The sequence below is a fragment of the Carassius auratus genome, chromosome 8 (assembly GCF_003368295.1).
Source record: "Carassius auratus strain Wakin chromosome 8, ASM336829v1, whole genome shotgun sequence".
NCBI classification, from domain to species: Eukaryota; Metazoa; Chordata; class Actinopteri; order Cypriniformes; family Cyprinidae; genus Carassius; species Carassius auratus.
Window position 1 is genome coordinate 28,947,898 of NC_039250.1, and position 18,550 is coordinate 28,966,447.

The window sequence follows — 18,550 nt, forward strand, 5'->3', positions numbered from 1 at the left end:
AGACCAGGACAAATAGATGAGCCCCAGATCCCCTTTAAAGACCTTGTCTCAGAGGAGCACCAGGACAAGACCACAGGAAACAGATGATTCTTCTGCTCAATCTGACTTTGCTGCAGCCTGGAATTGAACTACTGGTTTCATCTGGTCAGAGGAGAACTGACCCCCAACTGAGCCTGGTTTATCCCAAGGTTTTTTTTCTCCATTCTGTCACCGATGGAGTTTCGGTTCCTTTCCGCTGTCGCCTCTGGCTTGCTTAGTTGGGGTCACTTCATCTACAGCGATATCATTGACTTGATTGCAAATAAATGCACAGACACTATTTAAACTGAACAGAGATGACATAACTGAATTCAATGATTGTGGCGAGTGGGGCGGGGCCGAGAGGCGTGGGAACGAGGAGTGAGGCCAGGTGTAGTGATTGGAGATGAGCTACACCTGAGCCCCACCGCTAGTATCGAGTCCCACGTAGGAGATGGAAGGATATAAAACTGGAGTGACGACCGTGAAGGACGAGAGAGGACCAGGCCTGGGACATTATTTTTTGTTTTGGCTTTTATTTGTGCGCGTCAGTCGCCGTGAGGGGCTGACGCGCCGTTTTGTGTTTATTTTTGAATATTAAAGTTTCATTTTGATTGTGCGCCGGTTCCCGCCTCCTTCTTCCGCGCTTCGGCACCACTGTAACGATAAACATTCCATATACATCGGGAAGAAGGAGGCGGGAACCGGCGCACAATCAAAATGAAACTTTAATATTCAAAAATAAACACAAAACGGCGCGTCAGCCCCTCACGGCGACTGACGCGCACAAATAAAAGCCAAAACATAAAATAATGTCCCAGGCCTGGTCCTCTCTCGTCCTTCACGGTCATCACTCCAGTTTTATATCCTTCCATCTCCTACGTGGGACTCGATACTAGCGGTGGGGCTCAGGTGTAGCTCATCTCCAATCACTACACCTGGCCTCACTCCTCGTTCCCAACGCCTCTCGGCCCCGCCCCACTCGCCACAATGATGAACTGCCTTTAACTATCATTTTTCATTATTAACACACTGTTTTCCTAATGAATGTTGTTCAGTGCTTTGATGCAATGTATTTTGTTTAAAGCACTATATAAATAAAGGTGATTGATTGATTGATAATGCCCCCTGTATCGAGCCATCTGAGCGCGTGGTCACGCAGGACGTTTGTTTTGCAGTGGGCTGGTCGTCTCGCAACTCGTTTAACAGATTCTATAACTTGGACATTCCATCGTTCGCATCACACATGCTATCAGTGCAGGAGGAGAGAGTTGTCATTGGACTAGGCTATGAGCACGCCCCACTTGGCGAGTTATTTTATATATTATTTATATATATTATGCCCGCATTATAAGCTGGCAGTGTATTCCCAAGCACCAACATATTACTGCATTTCCCCCATATCACACCAGTTCAGTTTTGCTTAACTGGGTGTGCTGGGTTACGATGGTGTAGGAGCCGATTTGGCTCGGTGCCAAGGTGTTTCAACCAGGTATGGTACCTGACCTAGAGCTAGCTGAATAATTAGTGCTTGTGCTCTACTGGGGCTCGATGCGAGCTGGGCTGGATGGGTTTCCCATGCGGTGCGGGTTTTACTGTTCCCCATATGTAATGGAAAAGCCTTCCAGCCTCATAACTCTTGTTCAATCAAAGATTCTGAGTTTTTTTGGCGACCGCCGTTACCTATAATGAGGACTGTCAGCCAATCAGTTGAGGGTTTGGTGTGCCATTGGCTATTTGCAAGCAAAAGACTTATTCAAATTAGACTTCATAATTTTGAGGAAAATAGATTTTTTTTCAATTATTCATTCAAACCTTTATTTAACCAGGACTTTAAAAATTCTTGAGATTAAAAATCTCTCTTACAAGAGTGTCCTGGCAAGTGGCAGCAACGTGGTTACATATAAATACATAGACAATAACAAGTAAATGCATAGGCACATTTTCACTCATCATATTCAAACAACAATGTCATCATTAAAAAAAACCTGGGTCCTAAATCTATTTAAAACCAATGACAGACAGACTGCCTTTCTGCAAGGTCCTTTAAAAAGCCTTTAAAAGAATAAGAGTGAGACCAACTATTTCAACTGTAGTTCATTCTGAAGCTGATTACATGCAGATGGTGCTGCAAAATTAAAAGCCATTTTGCCAAAATCAGGACGGACTTTAGGGACTGTCAATAAAAACAGATCCTGTGAACGCAAGTGATATGCCTCTGCAGACCTCGGGAGGATGTAAGCGTTCAGATAAGGAGGAAGTAATCCTAATACTGCTTTATAAATAAAAAGATGCCAGTGCATCCAACGCCTAATGGAGAGGGAGAACCACTCGACCCGAGAGTACAACAGACAGTGATGAGTGTGAGATTTTACGTTTGTGATGAAACTTAAGCCTCCATGAAACATCCAGTCCAACGCATGAAGACACTGGGAGTTTGAATGCATATATAAAATGTCACCATAGTCCAAAACAGACAATAATGTTGCATTTAAGTTTTTTTTTTTTTTTTTTTTGCTTCAAAAGATTAACAATACTTGATTCTAAAGAAGAAACCTAACTTCAACTTCAGTTTTTTAATCAAATCTTGGACATGCAATTTAAAAGACAATGATTGTCATTTAATTGTGACAGCGATTTCCCCATACGTAATGTCTCGTTCCCTCCTCTCAGGGTTACGTGAGCAACCGGAGACGTTTTAAGTACTGTGCAGGTACTACGCTTGTTTTCATATTAAGCATACAGAACATAACTCCACGTTTAATTCCACATTTATAAATGTGAATTAGGGCTGTGCGATATATCGAAAATATCGAAATATCGCAAATTCGCATATCGCGATATGCATATCGTAATGATTTGCGATAGATGATAAAGTAATACAAAGCTATTTATAGTTTTACGACACAGATCATCTGACACGCGGACGTTAGTTGTGTGTGTGCGTGCGCATAGCGCCCGCGTGCTCACTGCTCTGACGTCTGCCCATCAACAAGCCAGCACGCAGTGAGTGACGCGCTCATAGCAAACTAATATGATAAAATGAGCCAGCCTGAGACATCCGCAGCTGCTGCCGACGATTTAGTGCCAAAACGAAGAAGCACCTCAAAGATATGGCAGTTTTTTGGATTTAAAAGAGATGACCACATGCAGACTGAAGTTATATGTAAAACATGTAAATCTCGTGTAGCAACGAAAACGGGAAACACTTCAAATCTGTTCAGTCACCGCAAAGCAAAGCACAACGATTTGTATCAGCTATGCTCTGCAGAAAAATCTTCAAGCTCAGGTGAATCAACCCTCGTTCACCAACCCAAGCAACAATCCATATCATCAAGCTTCGAAAGCATAACACCATATCCTGTAAGTTCCCGCCGTCATAGAGAGATAACCGAGGCCATTACACGCTATCTGGCAAAGGAAATGGTTCCGATCGCCACAGTCGGGAAACCAGGGTTTTTGCACCTGATGAATACCATCAACAAACGGTACAACATTCCCTGTCGAACCTATTTTTCACGCATTGCTATCCCCCAAATGTACGAGCATACTCGCGACCGTGTCATGTTGGAACTGAGAGATGTCGAACATTTTGCGTGTACAACGGACCTCTGGTCCAGTAGGACAACAGAGCCGTACATTAGTTTAACGGTTCACTTTATTGACAAAGCCTTTAAGATGAGAAGTCTGTGCTTACAGACAGCATATTTCCCCAGTGAACACAGTGGGGAAAACATAGCGCTGGGACTGCGAGAGGCTTTGTCTGGCTGGAATTTGAATGAGGCGCGTCTAGTGTGTTTTACCACTGACAACGCAACCAATATGATCAAAGCGGCGGAAATAAATGGTTGGCCCCGACTACAGTGCTTCGGGCACAGACTGCACCTTGCTATTGGTAAGTCTTACTTTTTTATATCAGAATATTTAATTAGTTATCTTAACATATAATAACTTTATTAAACACATCTTATTGTATACTGTCACAGATATTTTAGTGTTGATGATATTTAAATTAATAAAGAATTATACGTTAAATTATAGATGTAAGATTTATTCAAATTAATGTTTAAAAAATATGAAACCAGAACTTAATTAAAACGATTGAAACTATTTTATTTCTATTTATCCAGAAAATGCAGTCAAATGTGACACACGCATCAGTCGTGCTCTAGGAGTGTGCAAAAAGCTAGTGGGACATTTTTCCCATAGCTGGAAAAAGAAAGAAGCGCTAAAGAAAGCACAGAGAGAGCTTAACCTGCCAGAACATGGTCTGATCACAGAGTGCCCTACACGATGGGGCACTAAGCAACAAATGATGGAAAGGATCCTGGAACAGCAGAGGGCTCTGTCACAAGTTCTCTCTGAAAATCTGAGTACAAGACATCTGGTTCCATCTTGGCAGGACATTGAGGTCCTTGAGTCCGTAAACAAGGCATTGCAGCCACTTCAAGATTTTACAGATGCTTTGTCTGGGGAAGAATACGTGAGCATTTCCTATCTACTTCCAGTTCTTCGTTTACTGAACACACAAACCCTTGCTGCTGACGAGGAAGACACAGAGCTGACATGCTCAATTAAAACCAAAGTGCTGGGCTACATGGAGGCAAAATATGAGGATCCTGCAACCCAAACTCTCTTGAACATTGCCACTTTTTTAGATCCAAGGTTCAAAAAAGACTACATTCCTAAGGAACAACGGGAAGAAATTAGTTTAAGGATAAAATCAGAAATGAAGGTAAGAATATTTTATATAGCAAGAATGATTTGAGCTCATTAATAAAATATGGAGGTACTAATCATTATTTTCCTTTTCTTTTTTTTCTAGGAGGCACAACCTGCTGTTGCCATATCATCATCATCATCATCATCATCATCATCATCATCAGTGGGTGCTGCTGTGTCAGGTGCTGAGGCTGAGCCATGTCAAAGTGCCACAGCCACAAGTACAAAGAGGATGAAGAAGTCTTTAGGAAGTCTCTTACAGACCTCAGTCACATCTCCCTCTGAATCCTCTGACCATGCAACCATTGAAGCAGAATTTAACAGCTACATTCTGATCCCCAAAATCCACAGTGAGCAGGACCCTTTGGCATGGTGGGGAATTCACAAGGTAAATTTCCCCCACTTAAGCAAGCTGGCGGAAAAATATCTTTGTGTGCCTGCCACTAGCACACCATCTGAAAGACTTTTCAGCACATCAGGCAATGTAGTTACATGTCAGCGTGCATCCCTGAAACCAAACAAAGTGGACATGCTGGTTTTCTTGTCCAAAAATCTTTAACAATTTTTGCATGAATGCTAAAATCTGACTTGGCAAAAACAAAACAAAAAGAGAGCAAAGAAGTAACTCCACTGTTTCTCAAGTGTTTTTGTTTACTTGAATGTTCATGTTTTCAGGTTGATGTAGGCCTAACTATATAGTGGAGCAAAGTATTAGTGATATTTTTATTTTCTGTTTGTTTACATTTTTAAAATGTAATTTTAACATTTAAATGTAATGTTAAAATGTAATTTGTGTTAATGCAACATAAAAAAAAACTGCTGTTGTTCACTTTCAAAAGTTGTAGTGATTTCTTTCCCCTAAATAATTTGAAATTTTGGTTATATAATTTCTCTTAACACAATTTTAATTGATTTTAGAAAAAATAAATATCGTATCGCATATCGAATATCGCATTATTTAGCAGGATATCGCATATCGCATTTTTCTTCAATATCGCACAGCCCTAATGTGAATATATAATATATGAACTGTCTGACAAAACAATTAAAATGTTAATTATACAAGAAAACATTATGATTTGTTCATATGAACAAGTTATTTAGACTTGATTTATTGAATGCGATTATGCACACATTTTAATAAAGCCAATCAGTTTTTGAAACAAGTAAATACATTTGTGTACATAACACATAAGACACTCTTTTTCGCCAACTGTTGGCTTATTTTGTGTAATACAAAGAAATGGTCAATGAACTAATCAGTGAACGAATCTGAACTAATCTTTATGGTGAACAAACTGAAAATAAACAAATCTCTTGAAAGAATCTAAATTTCCACCACTACCGAGTAGCATAGACAGTAAAAGAATTGGACACAGTGACCCCATTGGATTCGATGGAGACAAGTGAAGTCAATTAGAAGCACGCACTTACTGGGGGTCAAGCGTATTGCGCAGACTCAAACTGAACTTGAATCACCCACTGAATCTTGCAGACGTTGTTGAATAATTTTGTTGCATTGCTATTATGGACTATTATGGGCTTCTGCCTTGATTTTATGCCTCCACATCCCCCCGATAGCCTCATTGCCATCAAAAGATTGCCTGCGAGCTTCTCCTCCTGTCCATGCTGTAATTTCTCTACTGTGCGACAGAGAGTTGCAGGTTATGACGCAATCTTTAGCCTATTTACAAGAACTGCTTCTATGGGGCCACAACGTAAGATACAAGGTAATGGGGCCTTTTATACATTTTTGTGTTTCTTTAGAAATAATGAATGGACAAATGGAGTCCTTAAACGCCTCAGATGTAAAGTTATTCGCTGTCAAAGTGACGCCAAAATGAATGGGAGTCAATGGAATGCTAACAGCAGGTGGGGGTCCGCTAATCAATGCCGTCACCCAGGGATGCTTCAATAAAATATGAAACCCTGCCCCCCTGGTCGAGCGTACTGTGCAGACTCAAACTGAGCTTGATGACGTAGATGTCACGTGAGCAACCTGTCTGACAATTGTAAGTCTTCTAATCGCTGTGCCAAGAGAAATCTGAATCGCCCACCTAATCTTGCAGAGAAGGCGAGCGTGAACAGGAGAAAAATTTTGGTAAGTATTCTGATTAATTATCTCCCTTGACTTTATGCCTCCACGTCCCCCCGATATCTCATAGACAGTAAAGATTGCCTACGAGATCCTACTCCTGTCCATAAGGTAATTTCTCTACTGTGCGACAGAGAGTCGCAGGTTATGATGCAATCGTTAGCCTATTTTTACAAAAACTGCTTCTATGGGACCATAACGTAAGATACAAGGTAATGGAGCCGTTTATACATTTTCGTGTTTCTTTACAAATAATTAATTGACAAATGAAGACTTTAAATGCCTCAGATGTAAAGTCATTCGCTGTCAAAGTGACGCCAAAATGAATGGGAGTCAATAGAATGCTAACAGCAGATGGGGTTCAACTAGCCAATGGCAGCACCCAGGGCTGCTTCAATAAAATATAAAACCCTGCCCCCCTGCCGAGTAGCAGTAAAGGAGGCCATCAACATGGCAGTCACGCCAAGTAATGACGTCGCAACGCCCAAGCCCTATTGGGGAAAATTATGGACTTTGTTGACATTTTGAAATATGTTTTTATTATTATTATTTTTTTTTAAGATATGAGTTTTGGTAATAGGGCCGAGAAAAAAATATTTTCCCACAAAATAGTATAATTTTTTTTAAATGCATTAACCTATATCACTATTCATAATTATTATCATATTTATTATATCATAAAAACATAATTTCATACATATATTGTCATTATCATCATAAAAAAATCGAAGAGTTTTGGAATTGTCATTAACTCTTAGGGGAACTTTTTCAATTAAATCTTTCATATTTTCAGTTATAATACTCACCCATGAAGACTGTTGGTGTTGTTCGAATATCATGCGAGTCTATAATTTTAAGTCCTTCTGATTTGTGCAGATTCGTTTTTTTTTTATATATATATAAAGGAAAATAAATCAGTGCATCTAACGCACTTTTCCCATAGACTGATTTTCCCCCCTCTTGATATTATTTCCCTCTTCTCGACGCTTTGCACTCCAGTCCAGCGGGTGGCGCCAAAATGTTTGGCCAAACACCATTAAACCTCAGAGGAAGAAGGTGTTTGTCACCAAACACCAGAGCCGTTGCCGAAGACTATCTTTGGTGTCACCGCGGTCTCTGTTGTTATGTCTTGATACTGCTGCTAATGTTGTTTCTGTAAATTGAAAAATAAATGTTTTGAAGGTCAGTAAATACATGCAATATTGTCATCTTCATAGTCGTGACTTAAGTTTTGAAACAAGCAAGAATCTAGAGGAATAGTTATCAGCTGAACTGAGATCTGCTGCTGTGAAGATGGTGTTTGTTAAAGAAGAGAACATGAGTCAACCAGAAACATGCAGTATTAAACACGAGGAACCAGAAACCTGCAGAATAAAACAAGAGGAACCAGAACCCCTGAGGATAAAACACGAGGATTCAGACACCTGCAGAATAAAACAAGAACCAGAAACATGGAGAATAGAACATGAGGAACAAGGAGGTTGGTCTTTAATCTTTATACATCTTCGCAGGACTTTTTGTGGTATATTAAGATAACAAAGCTTTAGACACAGACTGTCCACAGATCATTAATGTAAGAATAAGACCTTGTCATTATATATCTTAAAGTGGAAGTGAAGCAGTCAGTTATTATTTAGTAAAGTGATTTCAACTTTGATAAAAAAAAAAAAAAAAAAAAATCTAAAAAACATGATTAATGTAACGGTTTTAAAGAAAAAAAAAATTTGTTTTGTTACTGCTTCTGCAGCTAGTGCTCCGTCATTTTGCAGTACCACCGCGTGTGACGTCACGGATGGTGAGTGAAGTAATAAGCATTTGTTTACAGTTTGAACACACAAATGTTATTTTAACACACAAATAATTTGTTAAATATACACCATAATTTGGAGGAATATTCAACATTAAACTGTGTATATGCTAAGTTTGATTGTGGTATTCCAAACATTGTTTTTATAATGCAAGGCGCAAAGTTATTTAAACAAACAACGCTTGACACCACATCATTCATGTTGCATTTTTTGTAATGTCAGACCATTAAGACATAAGCATCACATTGACTGGTTCACCAGTTGTATGTATCATATTTTATGTTCATCTGTGAATACTGTGAATCATTTTACGGACTCTGAACTTTGAGTCTATTTCAGCAATATTTACACATCTTTTTTTTTTTGTCATTTAGTTCATTTTATTAAAATATAATTAAAATGTTGTATGCTACTTCCCTAACATGTCTTACTAGTATTTACGCAAACTTTGATCACACTACAAACAATACACAACTATAATGCTATAATAAACAGAAAAGATGAATTCATTGTTTACCTGGTCTTCAGTCTATGATTATCTCGTCTCCGTTCTTATCTGACAAGTCTTCATGTTTGAGTCGTTCTTTCATCTTTAACCTTATGCAGTCTGAGCCAGAAAGAGACTTGATTAGTTCATCTTCTGGCTCAAGACAGCATTGGCGATATGGAAAATATCTATCAAGGTTTTTTTTTAGGAAAAATCATGATTTCACGATTTTATCATTATACTTTTTCATGTTGGTTTTTTAAAAAATACTATTTTGCCATTACTGAGCCTTAATAAAACCATACTGATGCCCCCATTTAAAAACTCAGTTATACAAGGTAAAATAATATATAAGGGGAAAAAAAGTACATTTTCAAGCATATTTTAATCAAGTGTAGATTTAATGCAAGTGCAGTTCTTCAATGTAAGGGCATTCAACAAGACTTGCATTCAATTAAAACCAAAGACTCCTCATCACAAAATAAACATTGGTTTAAAAATAAATCTAACATTGGCAACAGCTGTAACACTCAGACAGCTTATTAGACACAGATCCTCTTTTTAAAGTAGTAGCTTCTAACGTAAGGTATACAATAAACAAAGAGATGTATATCAGGTTTAAACTATGAAAATCTCATTTAAAAAATGTAAAAAAAAAAAAAAAAAAAAAAATCTATAAAGATCTTAACTTGCTCTAATTAAATTTAAGTACAGTCAGAGATTTTTGCATAACTTCCAAAATAAACAGTGGCTTCAAAAAGTAAACACACAACACGATAACCCCTACTTTTTTTTAGTGTAATGTGAGAACCAAAAAAAAACAAATCAACCAAAGGTGCAAAAATATTGCTCAATCCTGACTCTTGTAAAAACTTACCACTAGCAGCTTTAGAACATACCTTTTACCTTCTTACAACTAACATCTTCTAAAAGAACAAACAGTAAGACTGATCACAATCACATATTTTTTGAGAGGAAAACCAGTTGATTGACTTTATCTGGCTTGAGATTTGCTCTTTGACTGGTGACACTATTGCCACCAGTGCTGAAGGCTCTTTCTGAGGGAGCACTTGTTGCTGGAATGCACAAGTACTTTTTAGCAAGTTGGCTAACTCTCGCAAAGTTTGCCTCATGAACAGAGGTCGACCGATGTCTTGCTTTACCTCTGGAACCAATGCTATAAATCAAACTGTTAATTAAATATTTTAAATTATTTGAAAAACCTACTTTGTGAACAAGTCCTCAGTGTATCAAATCAGTGTAGTTTTGTAGGCTCTCTAGTTCAGTAATAATCAAAATGTGTCTCTCAGAACTGTGTAAAATTATGCATTATTCTATTCTAATCAAGTATGCAAAATATTTATGAAGGTTAAACAGTGTTGTATGAGACATTGCATGAAATTGCATTTGTAACCGTTAGATGCTAGCGGAAGAGCACCAATGAGCTCATCCAATTAACTATAACAGTGCTGTTCATAGGTTTGATGGATTCATGCTTAGACATTATAAAATCCATTTTCTGACATTTAAAATCACTTTAGGTCTAAGTTTACCATTGTGTTAATACAGACACAATCGTTTTTACAATTATGCCAGATTATGATCACAGTGAAATCTGAAAATGACATAAACTCTTAAAGAAGACTTGCAATAAGTATTGTTTCACCTTTCATTTATTTCAAATACCTATATCTGCAACAAAATGTCTGTGCATGTCTGTCTCTCTCTCTCTCTCTCTGTATGTATAAGCATGCTTGAGTATTAATTTAATAGTTTAACCATTTCATTTTTGTGTGTATGTATCTGTGAGCCTATTATTCATTCTAAGTGTCTTTTAATGGCAGCCATTCATCTAAGTTGGCCTAGACCCTAAAAACATACCACCCCAAAGGCCTTAATGTGCTTGAACCCCCGGAAATTGCTGCCTGCAGCTATAATTTGTATATTTTTGATTAAATCCATCTGATCGAACCGTGAAAGCCTCACACACACTCACAAACAACATTAATTCTAGCACTGACTTTTAAGCCATCCAAAATCAAACTAAAATGCAGTCAACCAAACATAAGTTACACTGTTTATTTTTAAAGGTCCGCTGTAAGATCAGCATGCAGCACCCAAACAAACTTTTTTGCACGTTAAGAATTTTACACAGATATTAGAGCATGATGTTGAGGCTACATAAAGAATGATTATGCAAACAAATGTTACAATTTTTTTTTACAATTTCACAAAACAAATGTCTCATGTAATCGATCAATCAGTGTTTCAATAACATGAATAAAACAGCTTGTGACATAGTCATAAAAGTCATAACATTTAGTCTACCTCAGAAATACCAACAAAATAACATTTTCTTATTGACAAATCAGTCAGCTAACAGAGTTGGAGCCTGCTTTAATTTTAAGAACTTTTTTTTTTTTTTTTTTTTGAAGTAGGTGGAATTTTAACATTGACTTCATGTAATATAATATGATTTTTTTATCATAATTTTGACTTTATTGTAAAAAATTTCATGACGTTAAAGGGTCAGTTCACCCTTAAATGAAAATTCTGTCATTAATTATTCGCCATCATAAGAACTTTGTTCATCATCAGTACACAAATTAAGATATTTTTGATGGAATCTGGAGCTGTCTGACCCTGCATAGACCGCAACACAACTGAAATGTTCCCAAGTCCAGAATCATAGCAAGGAGATCTGTGAATTAATGTAAAGATCACAGTCATCCAAATGATGAAAAAGTATTACTGTAAAATGGGTTTTGTGACACCACAAAATAAACGTTAGAGCATAATATGAGGCAATAGACTTTTTATTTCGTCAATCCAATAGGGGTGTAAGAAAATATTAATACACTTAAGGATCACAATATTTTGTTTGGCGATACATAAAAGATTCATGACAGTTGTTTTGTTCCCAGTTCATATGACGACCACTAGATAGTCTTCATCTCTTAACTTAAGCAGTGACAGGAAATACTAACATTAGGACAATCCACTATCACTAACATAAATAGTTTGCTGCCAGTAATGGAGGATGTAAGAATTTTTCCAGTTCCCGTTTTGGTGTACAAAGCTGAAGTTTTACGTCATTGCATTTTTATGGTAACGTCTGCCACGGGACCACAGCACCTCGGTTCTGCCGCTTGCCCCATCCTGTGTGAAGAGCCATTGCGTGGGGTGCGGCAGGCGTTAGGGTCTTATCCAAAGCGACTTACAAAAGAGGACAATGGAAGCAATCAAAATCAAGAGTTATTATACAGTGCTATAACAAGTCTTAGTTAGCTTAAACACCGTACACATAGAAACAAAAAGAAAACGGATAGAATAGAAAAAGAATATATCAAGCTAGTGTTATTGTTCTTTGTTGTTGTTGATTGTATAATAAATGAAAAGAAAACAATACAAAAAGATTAGCAAGCTAGTTTTTTTAAGAATATAATCAGAATAGTGAGAGCTAAAGTTAGAGGGTCAAATAAAGATGGAAGAGATGTGTTTTAAGCCGATTCTTGAAGGACTATGATTGAGTTAGGGAGGTAATTCCACCAGGAGCGATCATTTAATTAAAAAGACCGTAAAAGGGACTTTGTGCTTCTTTGGTATGAACAATCAAGCGACGTTCACTTGCAAAACGCAAGCGTCTAGAGGGAACATAAGTCTGAAGTAATGAGTTTAGGTAAATGGGAGCAGAGCCAGTGGTAGTTTTGTAGAAAAACATCAATGACTTGAATTTTATGCGAGCAGCTATTGGTAGCCAGTGCAAATTGATAAACAGAGGTGTGACGTGTATTCTTTTCGGCTTATGAAAAATTAGTCTTGCTGCCGCATTCTGAATTAATTGTAAAGGTTTGATAGAATTGGTTGGAAGACCTGTCAAGAGGGCATTGCAATAGTCCAGCCTGGACAGAACAAGATCTTGAACAAGGAGTTGAGCAGCATGTTCCGAAAAAAGGGCCTTGATGTTGAATAAAGCAAATCTGATGATAAAACGTTGATAGAATTTTCATTTTTGGGTGAACTATCCCTTTAAGGTATCTGCCACTAACTCTTGGCAATGGAAATGTGTACTTGTCACTTGTCATAAAATATATTATATATTTAACTTTCTGTCTTGCCCTTTGCCAGAAGGGTTGACAGGAGGATCTGGTGGTTAACCGTGTCAAAAGCAGCGGACAGATCAAGCAAGATATGTATTAAATATTTAGATTATGCTCTTGCCAGCCTTATGGCTTCAGCAACTGAGAGGAAGGCTGTCTCAGTTGAATGTCCACTTCTGAAGCCAGATTGGTTGCTGTCAAGGAGATTGTTGTGTGTGAGAAATGTAGAGACTTGGTTGAACACAGCTGGTTTAAGTGTTTTTGCAATGAAAGGAAGAAGGGAAACGGGTCTGTAGTTCTCTAAAAGAGATGGGTTGAGGTTGGGTTTCTTAAGTAGTGGAGTTATACGTGCCTGTCTAAATGATGAGGGAAAAACACCAGTGTGGAGGGAAGTGTTGATGATGTGAGTGAGTGCAGGTACAACTGCAGGAGAAATGGCTTGAAGGAGATGAGATGGAATAGGATCAAGCGGGCAAGTATTGGGATGATAAGAAAGGATGAGTTTGGAGACTTCTGGCTCAGAGAGTAAAGAGAAAGATCTGAATGATTGTATGTTTGCTGGTGAGATGTGCTTGATGGAAAATTGATGGAAGAGTGGTGTGGAAAATTGTGGACTGATTTTTTTATTTATTTTCATTTATGAAAAATGTGGCAATGTCATAAGCTATTAGTTGATGTAGTTAATGGGGGAGGAGTAGGACAAAAGAGGAAGGAATTTTTTTTTTTAAAGCATGTGAGAGACAAATTGTTAATTTTGTTGTGGTAGTATGTCCTTTTAGCAGAGAAGGAAAATAGGAGTAACTGATACACATTAAGATCAGTAGTATTTTTGGATTTGCGCTACATCCTTTCAGAAGCTCTAAGCTTAGAACGGTGTTCGCGTAGAACATCAGATAACCAAGGGGCAGAAGGGGTGATTACGGGCCATATACATTAAACTAATAAAAAGATGTGACAGTCACAACAGCTACCACTACACAGTGTTTATTTATTATCAATTGTATGATTTTATTTGACGACGCAGCTCTTGCAAGCATAGGTTAGTTACAATTTTTATTTTACTAGGGAGCCCCTACTGGCCTGTCAGGATAATAGTGTCATTTTTATGGATCAGGGACAGTTTTGTTCTAATTTATTTTCATTGGGGCTGGGCAATATATCAAATATTAGCAATAATATCTGAATAATTTTGACAACGATTTTTGATTAAATTTGAAAATATTGTGAATATTGAATATTTCAAATTCAAGCATAATTTCCCAAATTAACGTGCCAAACGTCCAAAAAAGGGAAAATGTTATTGCGGACTGCTCTGCACTCCTCTACTACGCAAGCTTTCATGAGTGCGGTGGGCATATAACGGGTTCAAATCCCTGAATCAGAGCCTTCGCTGTTATATAGATACATTTTCTTCTGGGTGTTTCGCTTATTTTAAGCAATCTGGCCACCTTGCGTATGCAAACGCTTGCTCGCTCATTGTGGAAGCGCCGCTGCAGATGATCTGAAAAACAAACAAAGCTGGAGTTTAGCATCTAATGAAAGCATCTTTGTGTTCGGTCATGAGATCTCGACTCTGTGTGAATAGAGAAACATAGGCCATGGCAATGTGGAACTACTAATAGGAATTTAACTTTTATAGTATTTTTCATTTGTTTTACCATTTTTCATAATATAGGCAGAGAGAGTCTCTAAGTCTTCAGTATTAATATACATATCTATCTATCTATATAGCTTCCTATTTGAGAGGGTTTTTAATGGCAGTGGGAACATGGTTTCATGCCACAGAGCTTCTCTTAAAGCAGTCAGTAGACAAACCTGTGTTCTTAGCTAAAAACTCACAAATAAATAAATACTTAACTCAGTTTAAATATTTCCCCAAGTTTTTTTAATTATTTAAGTGCAAACATATTGAGATACATATTGAATATCGTAAAAGATTTACAGTATCAATATATATAGATTTTTTTGCATATATCGCCCAGCCCTAATTTCCATCCCTCTGTTTTCATTTTAGGTCTGATGAATGTGAAAGAGGAAAGACGAGATCTGAATGAAGTGGACAAACTTTGGGATCAAAAAGATCATGATGTCAATGAAGAAAAATCTGTGAATTGCAGCAGCATCAAAATAACAGAAGTCAAAAGTCCTTTCATATGCTCTCAGTGTGGAAAGGCTTTCAAACATAAACAAACCCTTAAGAAGCACATGTTAATTCATAGTGGGCGAAAACCTTTCAGCTGCTCTCAGTGTGGAAAGAGTTTTACACAGAAAAGAGGCCTTGAGGATCATCTGCCGGTTCACTCTTCAGTAAAGCCTTTCAGCTGCTCTCAGTGTGGAAGAACTTTCCCATGTAAAACAAACCTTAATAAGCATATGTTAATTCATACTGGGATAAAGCCTTTCAGCTGCTCTCAGTGTGGAAAGGGTTTTACACAGAAAGGAAACCTTAAGGAACATTTGGTTAGTCATACTTCAGAAAAGCCCTTCAGCTGCTCTCAGTGTGGAAAGTCCTTCAAACATAAACAAAGCCTTAGGAATCACATGAGAATCCATAGTGTGGAAAAGCCTTTCAGCTGTCTTCAGTGTGGAAACACTTTCATGACCAATGAAAACCTTAAGGATCACATGCTAATTCATGCTGGAATAAAGCCTTATACCTGCACTCTGTGTGGAAAGAGTTTTACACAGAGAGGACACCTTAGAAATCATTTGTTAAGTCACAGTTCAGAAAAGCCTTTCAGCTGCTCTCAATGTGGAAAGTCTTTCAAACAAAAACAAAGCCTTATTTATCACATGAGAATCCGTAGTGAGGGGAAAGCCTTTCAGTTGTATTTAGTTTGGAAACCCTTTCATGTGTAGCGAAAACCTTAAGAATCGCATGCTAATTCATGCTGAATTTAAGCCTTTTACCTGCTCTCAGTGTGGAAGGAGTTTTACACCGAAAGGATACCTTGAAACTCACGTTAAGTCATGCTGGTTAAAAGCCTTTCAGCTACTCTGTGTGGAAAGTATTTCAAATATAAAGGATACCTTATGAAACGCATGAAAATCCAAAGTGGGGAAAAGCCTTTCAGCAACTTTCAGCTGTAAACAGGGATTTGATCGTCACATGAGAATTCACACTACAGAGATGCCTTACCAGACAATTCATAAAAATTAAAAGCCTCACGCCTGTCTTGTTTGTGGAAGATTTATGTAACTTAATATTAATATGTACATTGGTCCCACATGATCAGAAAGTGGAAAACTGGCTTAATTGTCCTATTTTTCCTCAAATAATTATAGCTTGCCAAACTAAAATAATTAATTCAAATTAGACTACTTAATAGTCATGTTGATTCAAGATATTATTTGTCATTATTGTAACACAAATGTATTGTGTACTATTAAAGTGATTTCATAATGTCCATATGTCCCTGGTACCAGAGTTGTGTAAACTGAACTTGCTTAAAGGAAACTCTCTCCAAATGTACTTTAGACATTTTCAAATATGTGTGTGTAAATACAAAATCATGAGTTTACAAATAAATATTGCCATTTGCAAGTGTTGGTAGTTAAGTTTGTTGTATTTTGTTTTATTTTGGTGTTGAATTGATTTCACAGAGGAATTAAAATGAAAACACTTTAAATGCTTCATCAGCAGTGTATTCAAACACAATGTCATGATGCAAACAACACTGTTGTTTTCAGAATATATTCACAAAAACTGATGTAAATTCTGCATTGAAGTGAATGAGTGAATTGATGTGTTGCTAAGTACAGGTGCTTCTCAGTTAATTAGAATGTCATGAAAAATTATTTTATTTCAGTAATTCAACTCAAATTGTGAGACTGGTGTATTAAATAAATTCAATGCACACAGACTAAAGTAGTAGCTTAAGTCTTTGGTTCTTTTCATTGTGATGATTTAGGCTCAAAAACCCACCAAATTATCTCAACAAATTAGAATCCTTCATAAGATCCCTGAGGAACAGTTCCACTCATTCTCTATTATAGGAGAAGAAGAATTGTATCAACTTGTTAAATCATCTTAACCAACAACATGTATAAAGAATCTAAAAGGTGCTTCCAGAAGCCAGATCAGAGGGTCACTGCAGTCACCCGGATCCAGTCTGTATCCAAATCAGATGGTGGATCAGCACCTAGAAAGGACCTCTACTGCCCTGAAAGACAGCGGAGACCAGGACAACTAAAGCCCCAGGTACAGATCCCCTGTAAAGACCTTGTCTCAGAGGAGCACCAGGACAAGACCACAGGAAACAGATGATTCTTCTGCACAATCTGACTTTGCTGCAGCCTGGAATTGAACTACTGGTTTCGTCTGGTCAGAGGAGAACTGGCCCCCAGCTGAGCCTGGTTTCTCCCAAGGTTTTTTTCTCCATTCTGTCACCGATGGAGTTTTGGTTCCTTGCCGATGTCGCCTCTGGCTTGCTTAGTTGGGGTCACTTCATCTACAGCGATATCGTTGACTTGATTGCAAATAAATGCACAGACACTATTTAACTGAACAGAGATGACATCACTGAATTCAATGATGAACTGCCTTTAACTATCATTTTGCATTATTGACACACTGTTTTCCAAATGAATGTTGTTCAGCTGCTTTGACACAATCTTTTTTGTTTAAAGCGCTATATAAAGGTGACTTGACTAAGTTTTTGAAAAGCACTTTATATTTTATTCAGCAGGTAATGCTCAACCTCAGAAAAGGTGAGTTAACACCTGAAATTCAGTACTGCCAAAATTGTGAACTCGGAGAGGAATAAAATCATATAGTTTTGATGCCATTTATTTTGATTCTGAGATCAACTTTGTTAGTTTGTTGAACTAGTTTTTTTTTTTTTCATGTTTTATGGGGAAATGTTTTCAGATTATTATTATAATTTTTTAATTAACATTTGGAATTGGATTAAAATAAAACAAAAATTGCATGAATATTCCTTTATTTGTTTGCCTTTTTCCCTTAATTTTCTAGTTTAATAAACATTGGAAAAATAAAACAACTGATATAGATTTAACCCAGTTAAAAATAAATTAGGGTAATGAATCACATAATTTGCCCTAATCAACATGTTTTAAGTTTTATGAAATTGTTTTCATAGACATAGAAAATATTGTTTATAGGGCAAGTTATTTATTTTTCATTGGCTCAAGATGGGAATCATTACTCTAAATGTTTTTAATTGGATGAATTCAACTTTTTTTTTCAGTGTGCTGTCAGACTGAATCTGATCATGGATGGGAAAGGGATATTGAGGCTGTCCTTGTCTGAGTGATTGGAGAGGATGAGGAACCATGATGAACCTGATCCACACAATCT

General features: G+C 37.3%; 2 protein-coding genes across 4 annotated transcripts; both read left to right on the top strand.

Annotated features, from left to right (window-relative positions):
• The first annotated feature begins 2,809 nt into the window (after positions 1-2,809).
• LOC113107867 (zinc finger BED domain-containing protein 1-like) lies at positions 2,810-5,687 on the top strand. The gene is made up of 3 exons (XM_026270657.1): positions 2,810-3,913; positions 4,149-4,753; positions 4,844-5,687. The coding sequence occupies exons 1-3, from the start codon at positions 3,061-3,063 to the stop codon at positions 5,297-5,299; spliced, it is 1,914 nt and encodes a 637-aa protein (XP_026126442.1). The 5' UTR covers positions 2,810-3,060; the 3' UTR covers positions 5,300-5,687.
• A 2,189-nt stretch (positions 5,688-7,876) lies between these two features.
• On the top strand, positions 7,877-16,788 carry LOC113107868 (gastrula zinc finger protein XlCGF8.2DB-like). Of its 3 annotated transcripts, none has more exons than XM_026270658.1 (3): positions 7,877-8,315; positions 8,574-8,630; positions 15,245-16,788. In XM_026270658.1, exons 1-3 carry the CDS (start codon positions 8,129-8,131, stop codon positions 16,087-16,089), a joined length of 1,089 nt encoding a protein of 362 aa, XP_026126443.1. In that variant the 5' UTR covers positions 7,877-8,128; the 3' UTR covers positions 16,090-16,788. The 3 variants fall into 3 exon arrangements, with proteins under 3 accessions (XP_026126443.1, XP_026126445.1, XP_026126444.1); XM_026270659.1 differs by having other exon boundaries at positions 7,879-8,315; positions 8,583-8,630; XM_026270660.1 differs by lacking the exon at positions 8,574-8,630 and having other exon boundaries at positions 7,878-8,315.
• Positions 16,789-18,550: the final 1,762 nt, after the last annotated feature.

What these genes read in the sequence shown, in the direction of transcription:
- LOC113107867 (XM_026270657.1), top strand. Translation starts at nt 3,061, where the DNA reads ATGAGCCAGCCTGAGACATCCGCAGCTGCTGCCGACGATTTAGTGCCA. An exon ending in CAGACTGCACCTTGCTATTG is followed by an intron (nt 3,914 to 4,148) that starts GTAAGTCTTACT and finishes CTATTTATCCAG; the next exon opens with AAAATGCAGTCAAATGTGAC. An exon ending in GGATAAAATCAGAAATGAAG is followed by an intron (nt 4,754 to 4,843) that starts GTAAGAATATTT and finishes TTTTTTTTCTAG; the next exon opens with GAGGCACAACCTGCTGTTGC.
- LOC113107868 (XM_026270658.1), top strand. Translation starts at nt 8,129, where the DNA reads ATGGTGTTTGTTAAAGAAGAGAACATGAGTCAACCAGAAACATGCAGT. An exon ending in AGAACATGAGGAACAAGGAG is followed by an intron (nt 8,316 to 8,573) that starts GTTGGTCTTTAA and finishes GTTTTGTTACTG; the next exon opens with CTTCTGCAGCTAGTGCTCCG. An exon ending in CGCGTGTGACGTCACGGATG is followed by an intron (nt 8,631 to 15,244) that starts GTGAGTGAAGTA and finishes TTTTCATTTTAG; the next exon opens with GTCTGATGAATGTGAAAGAG.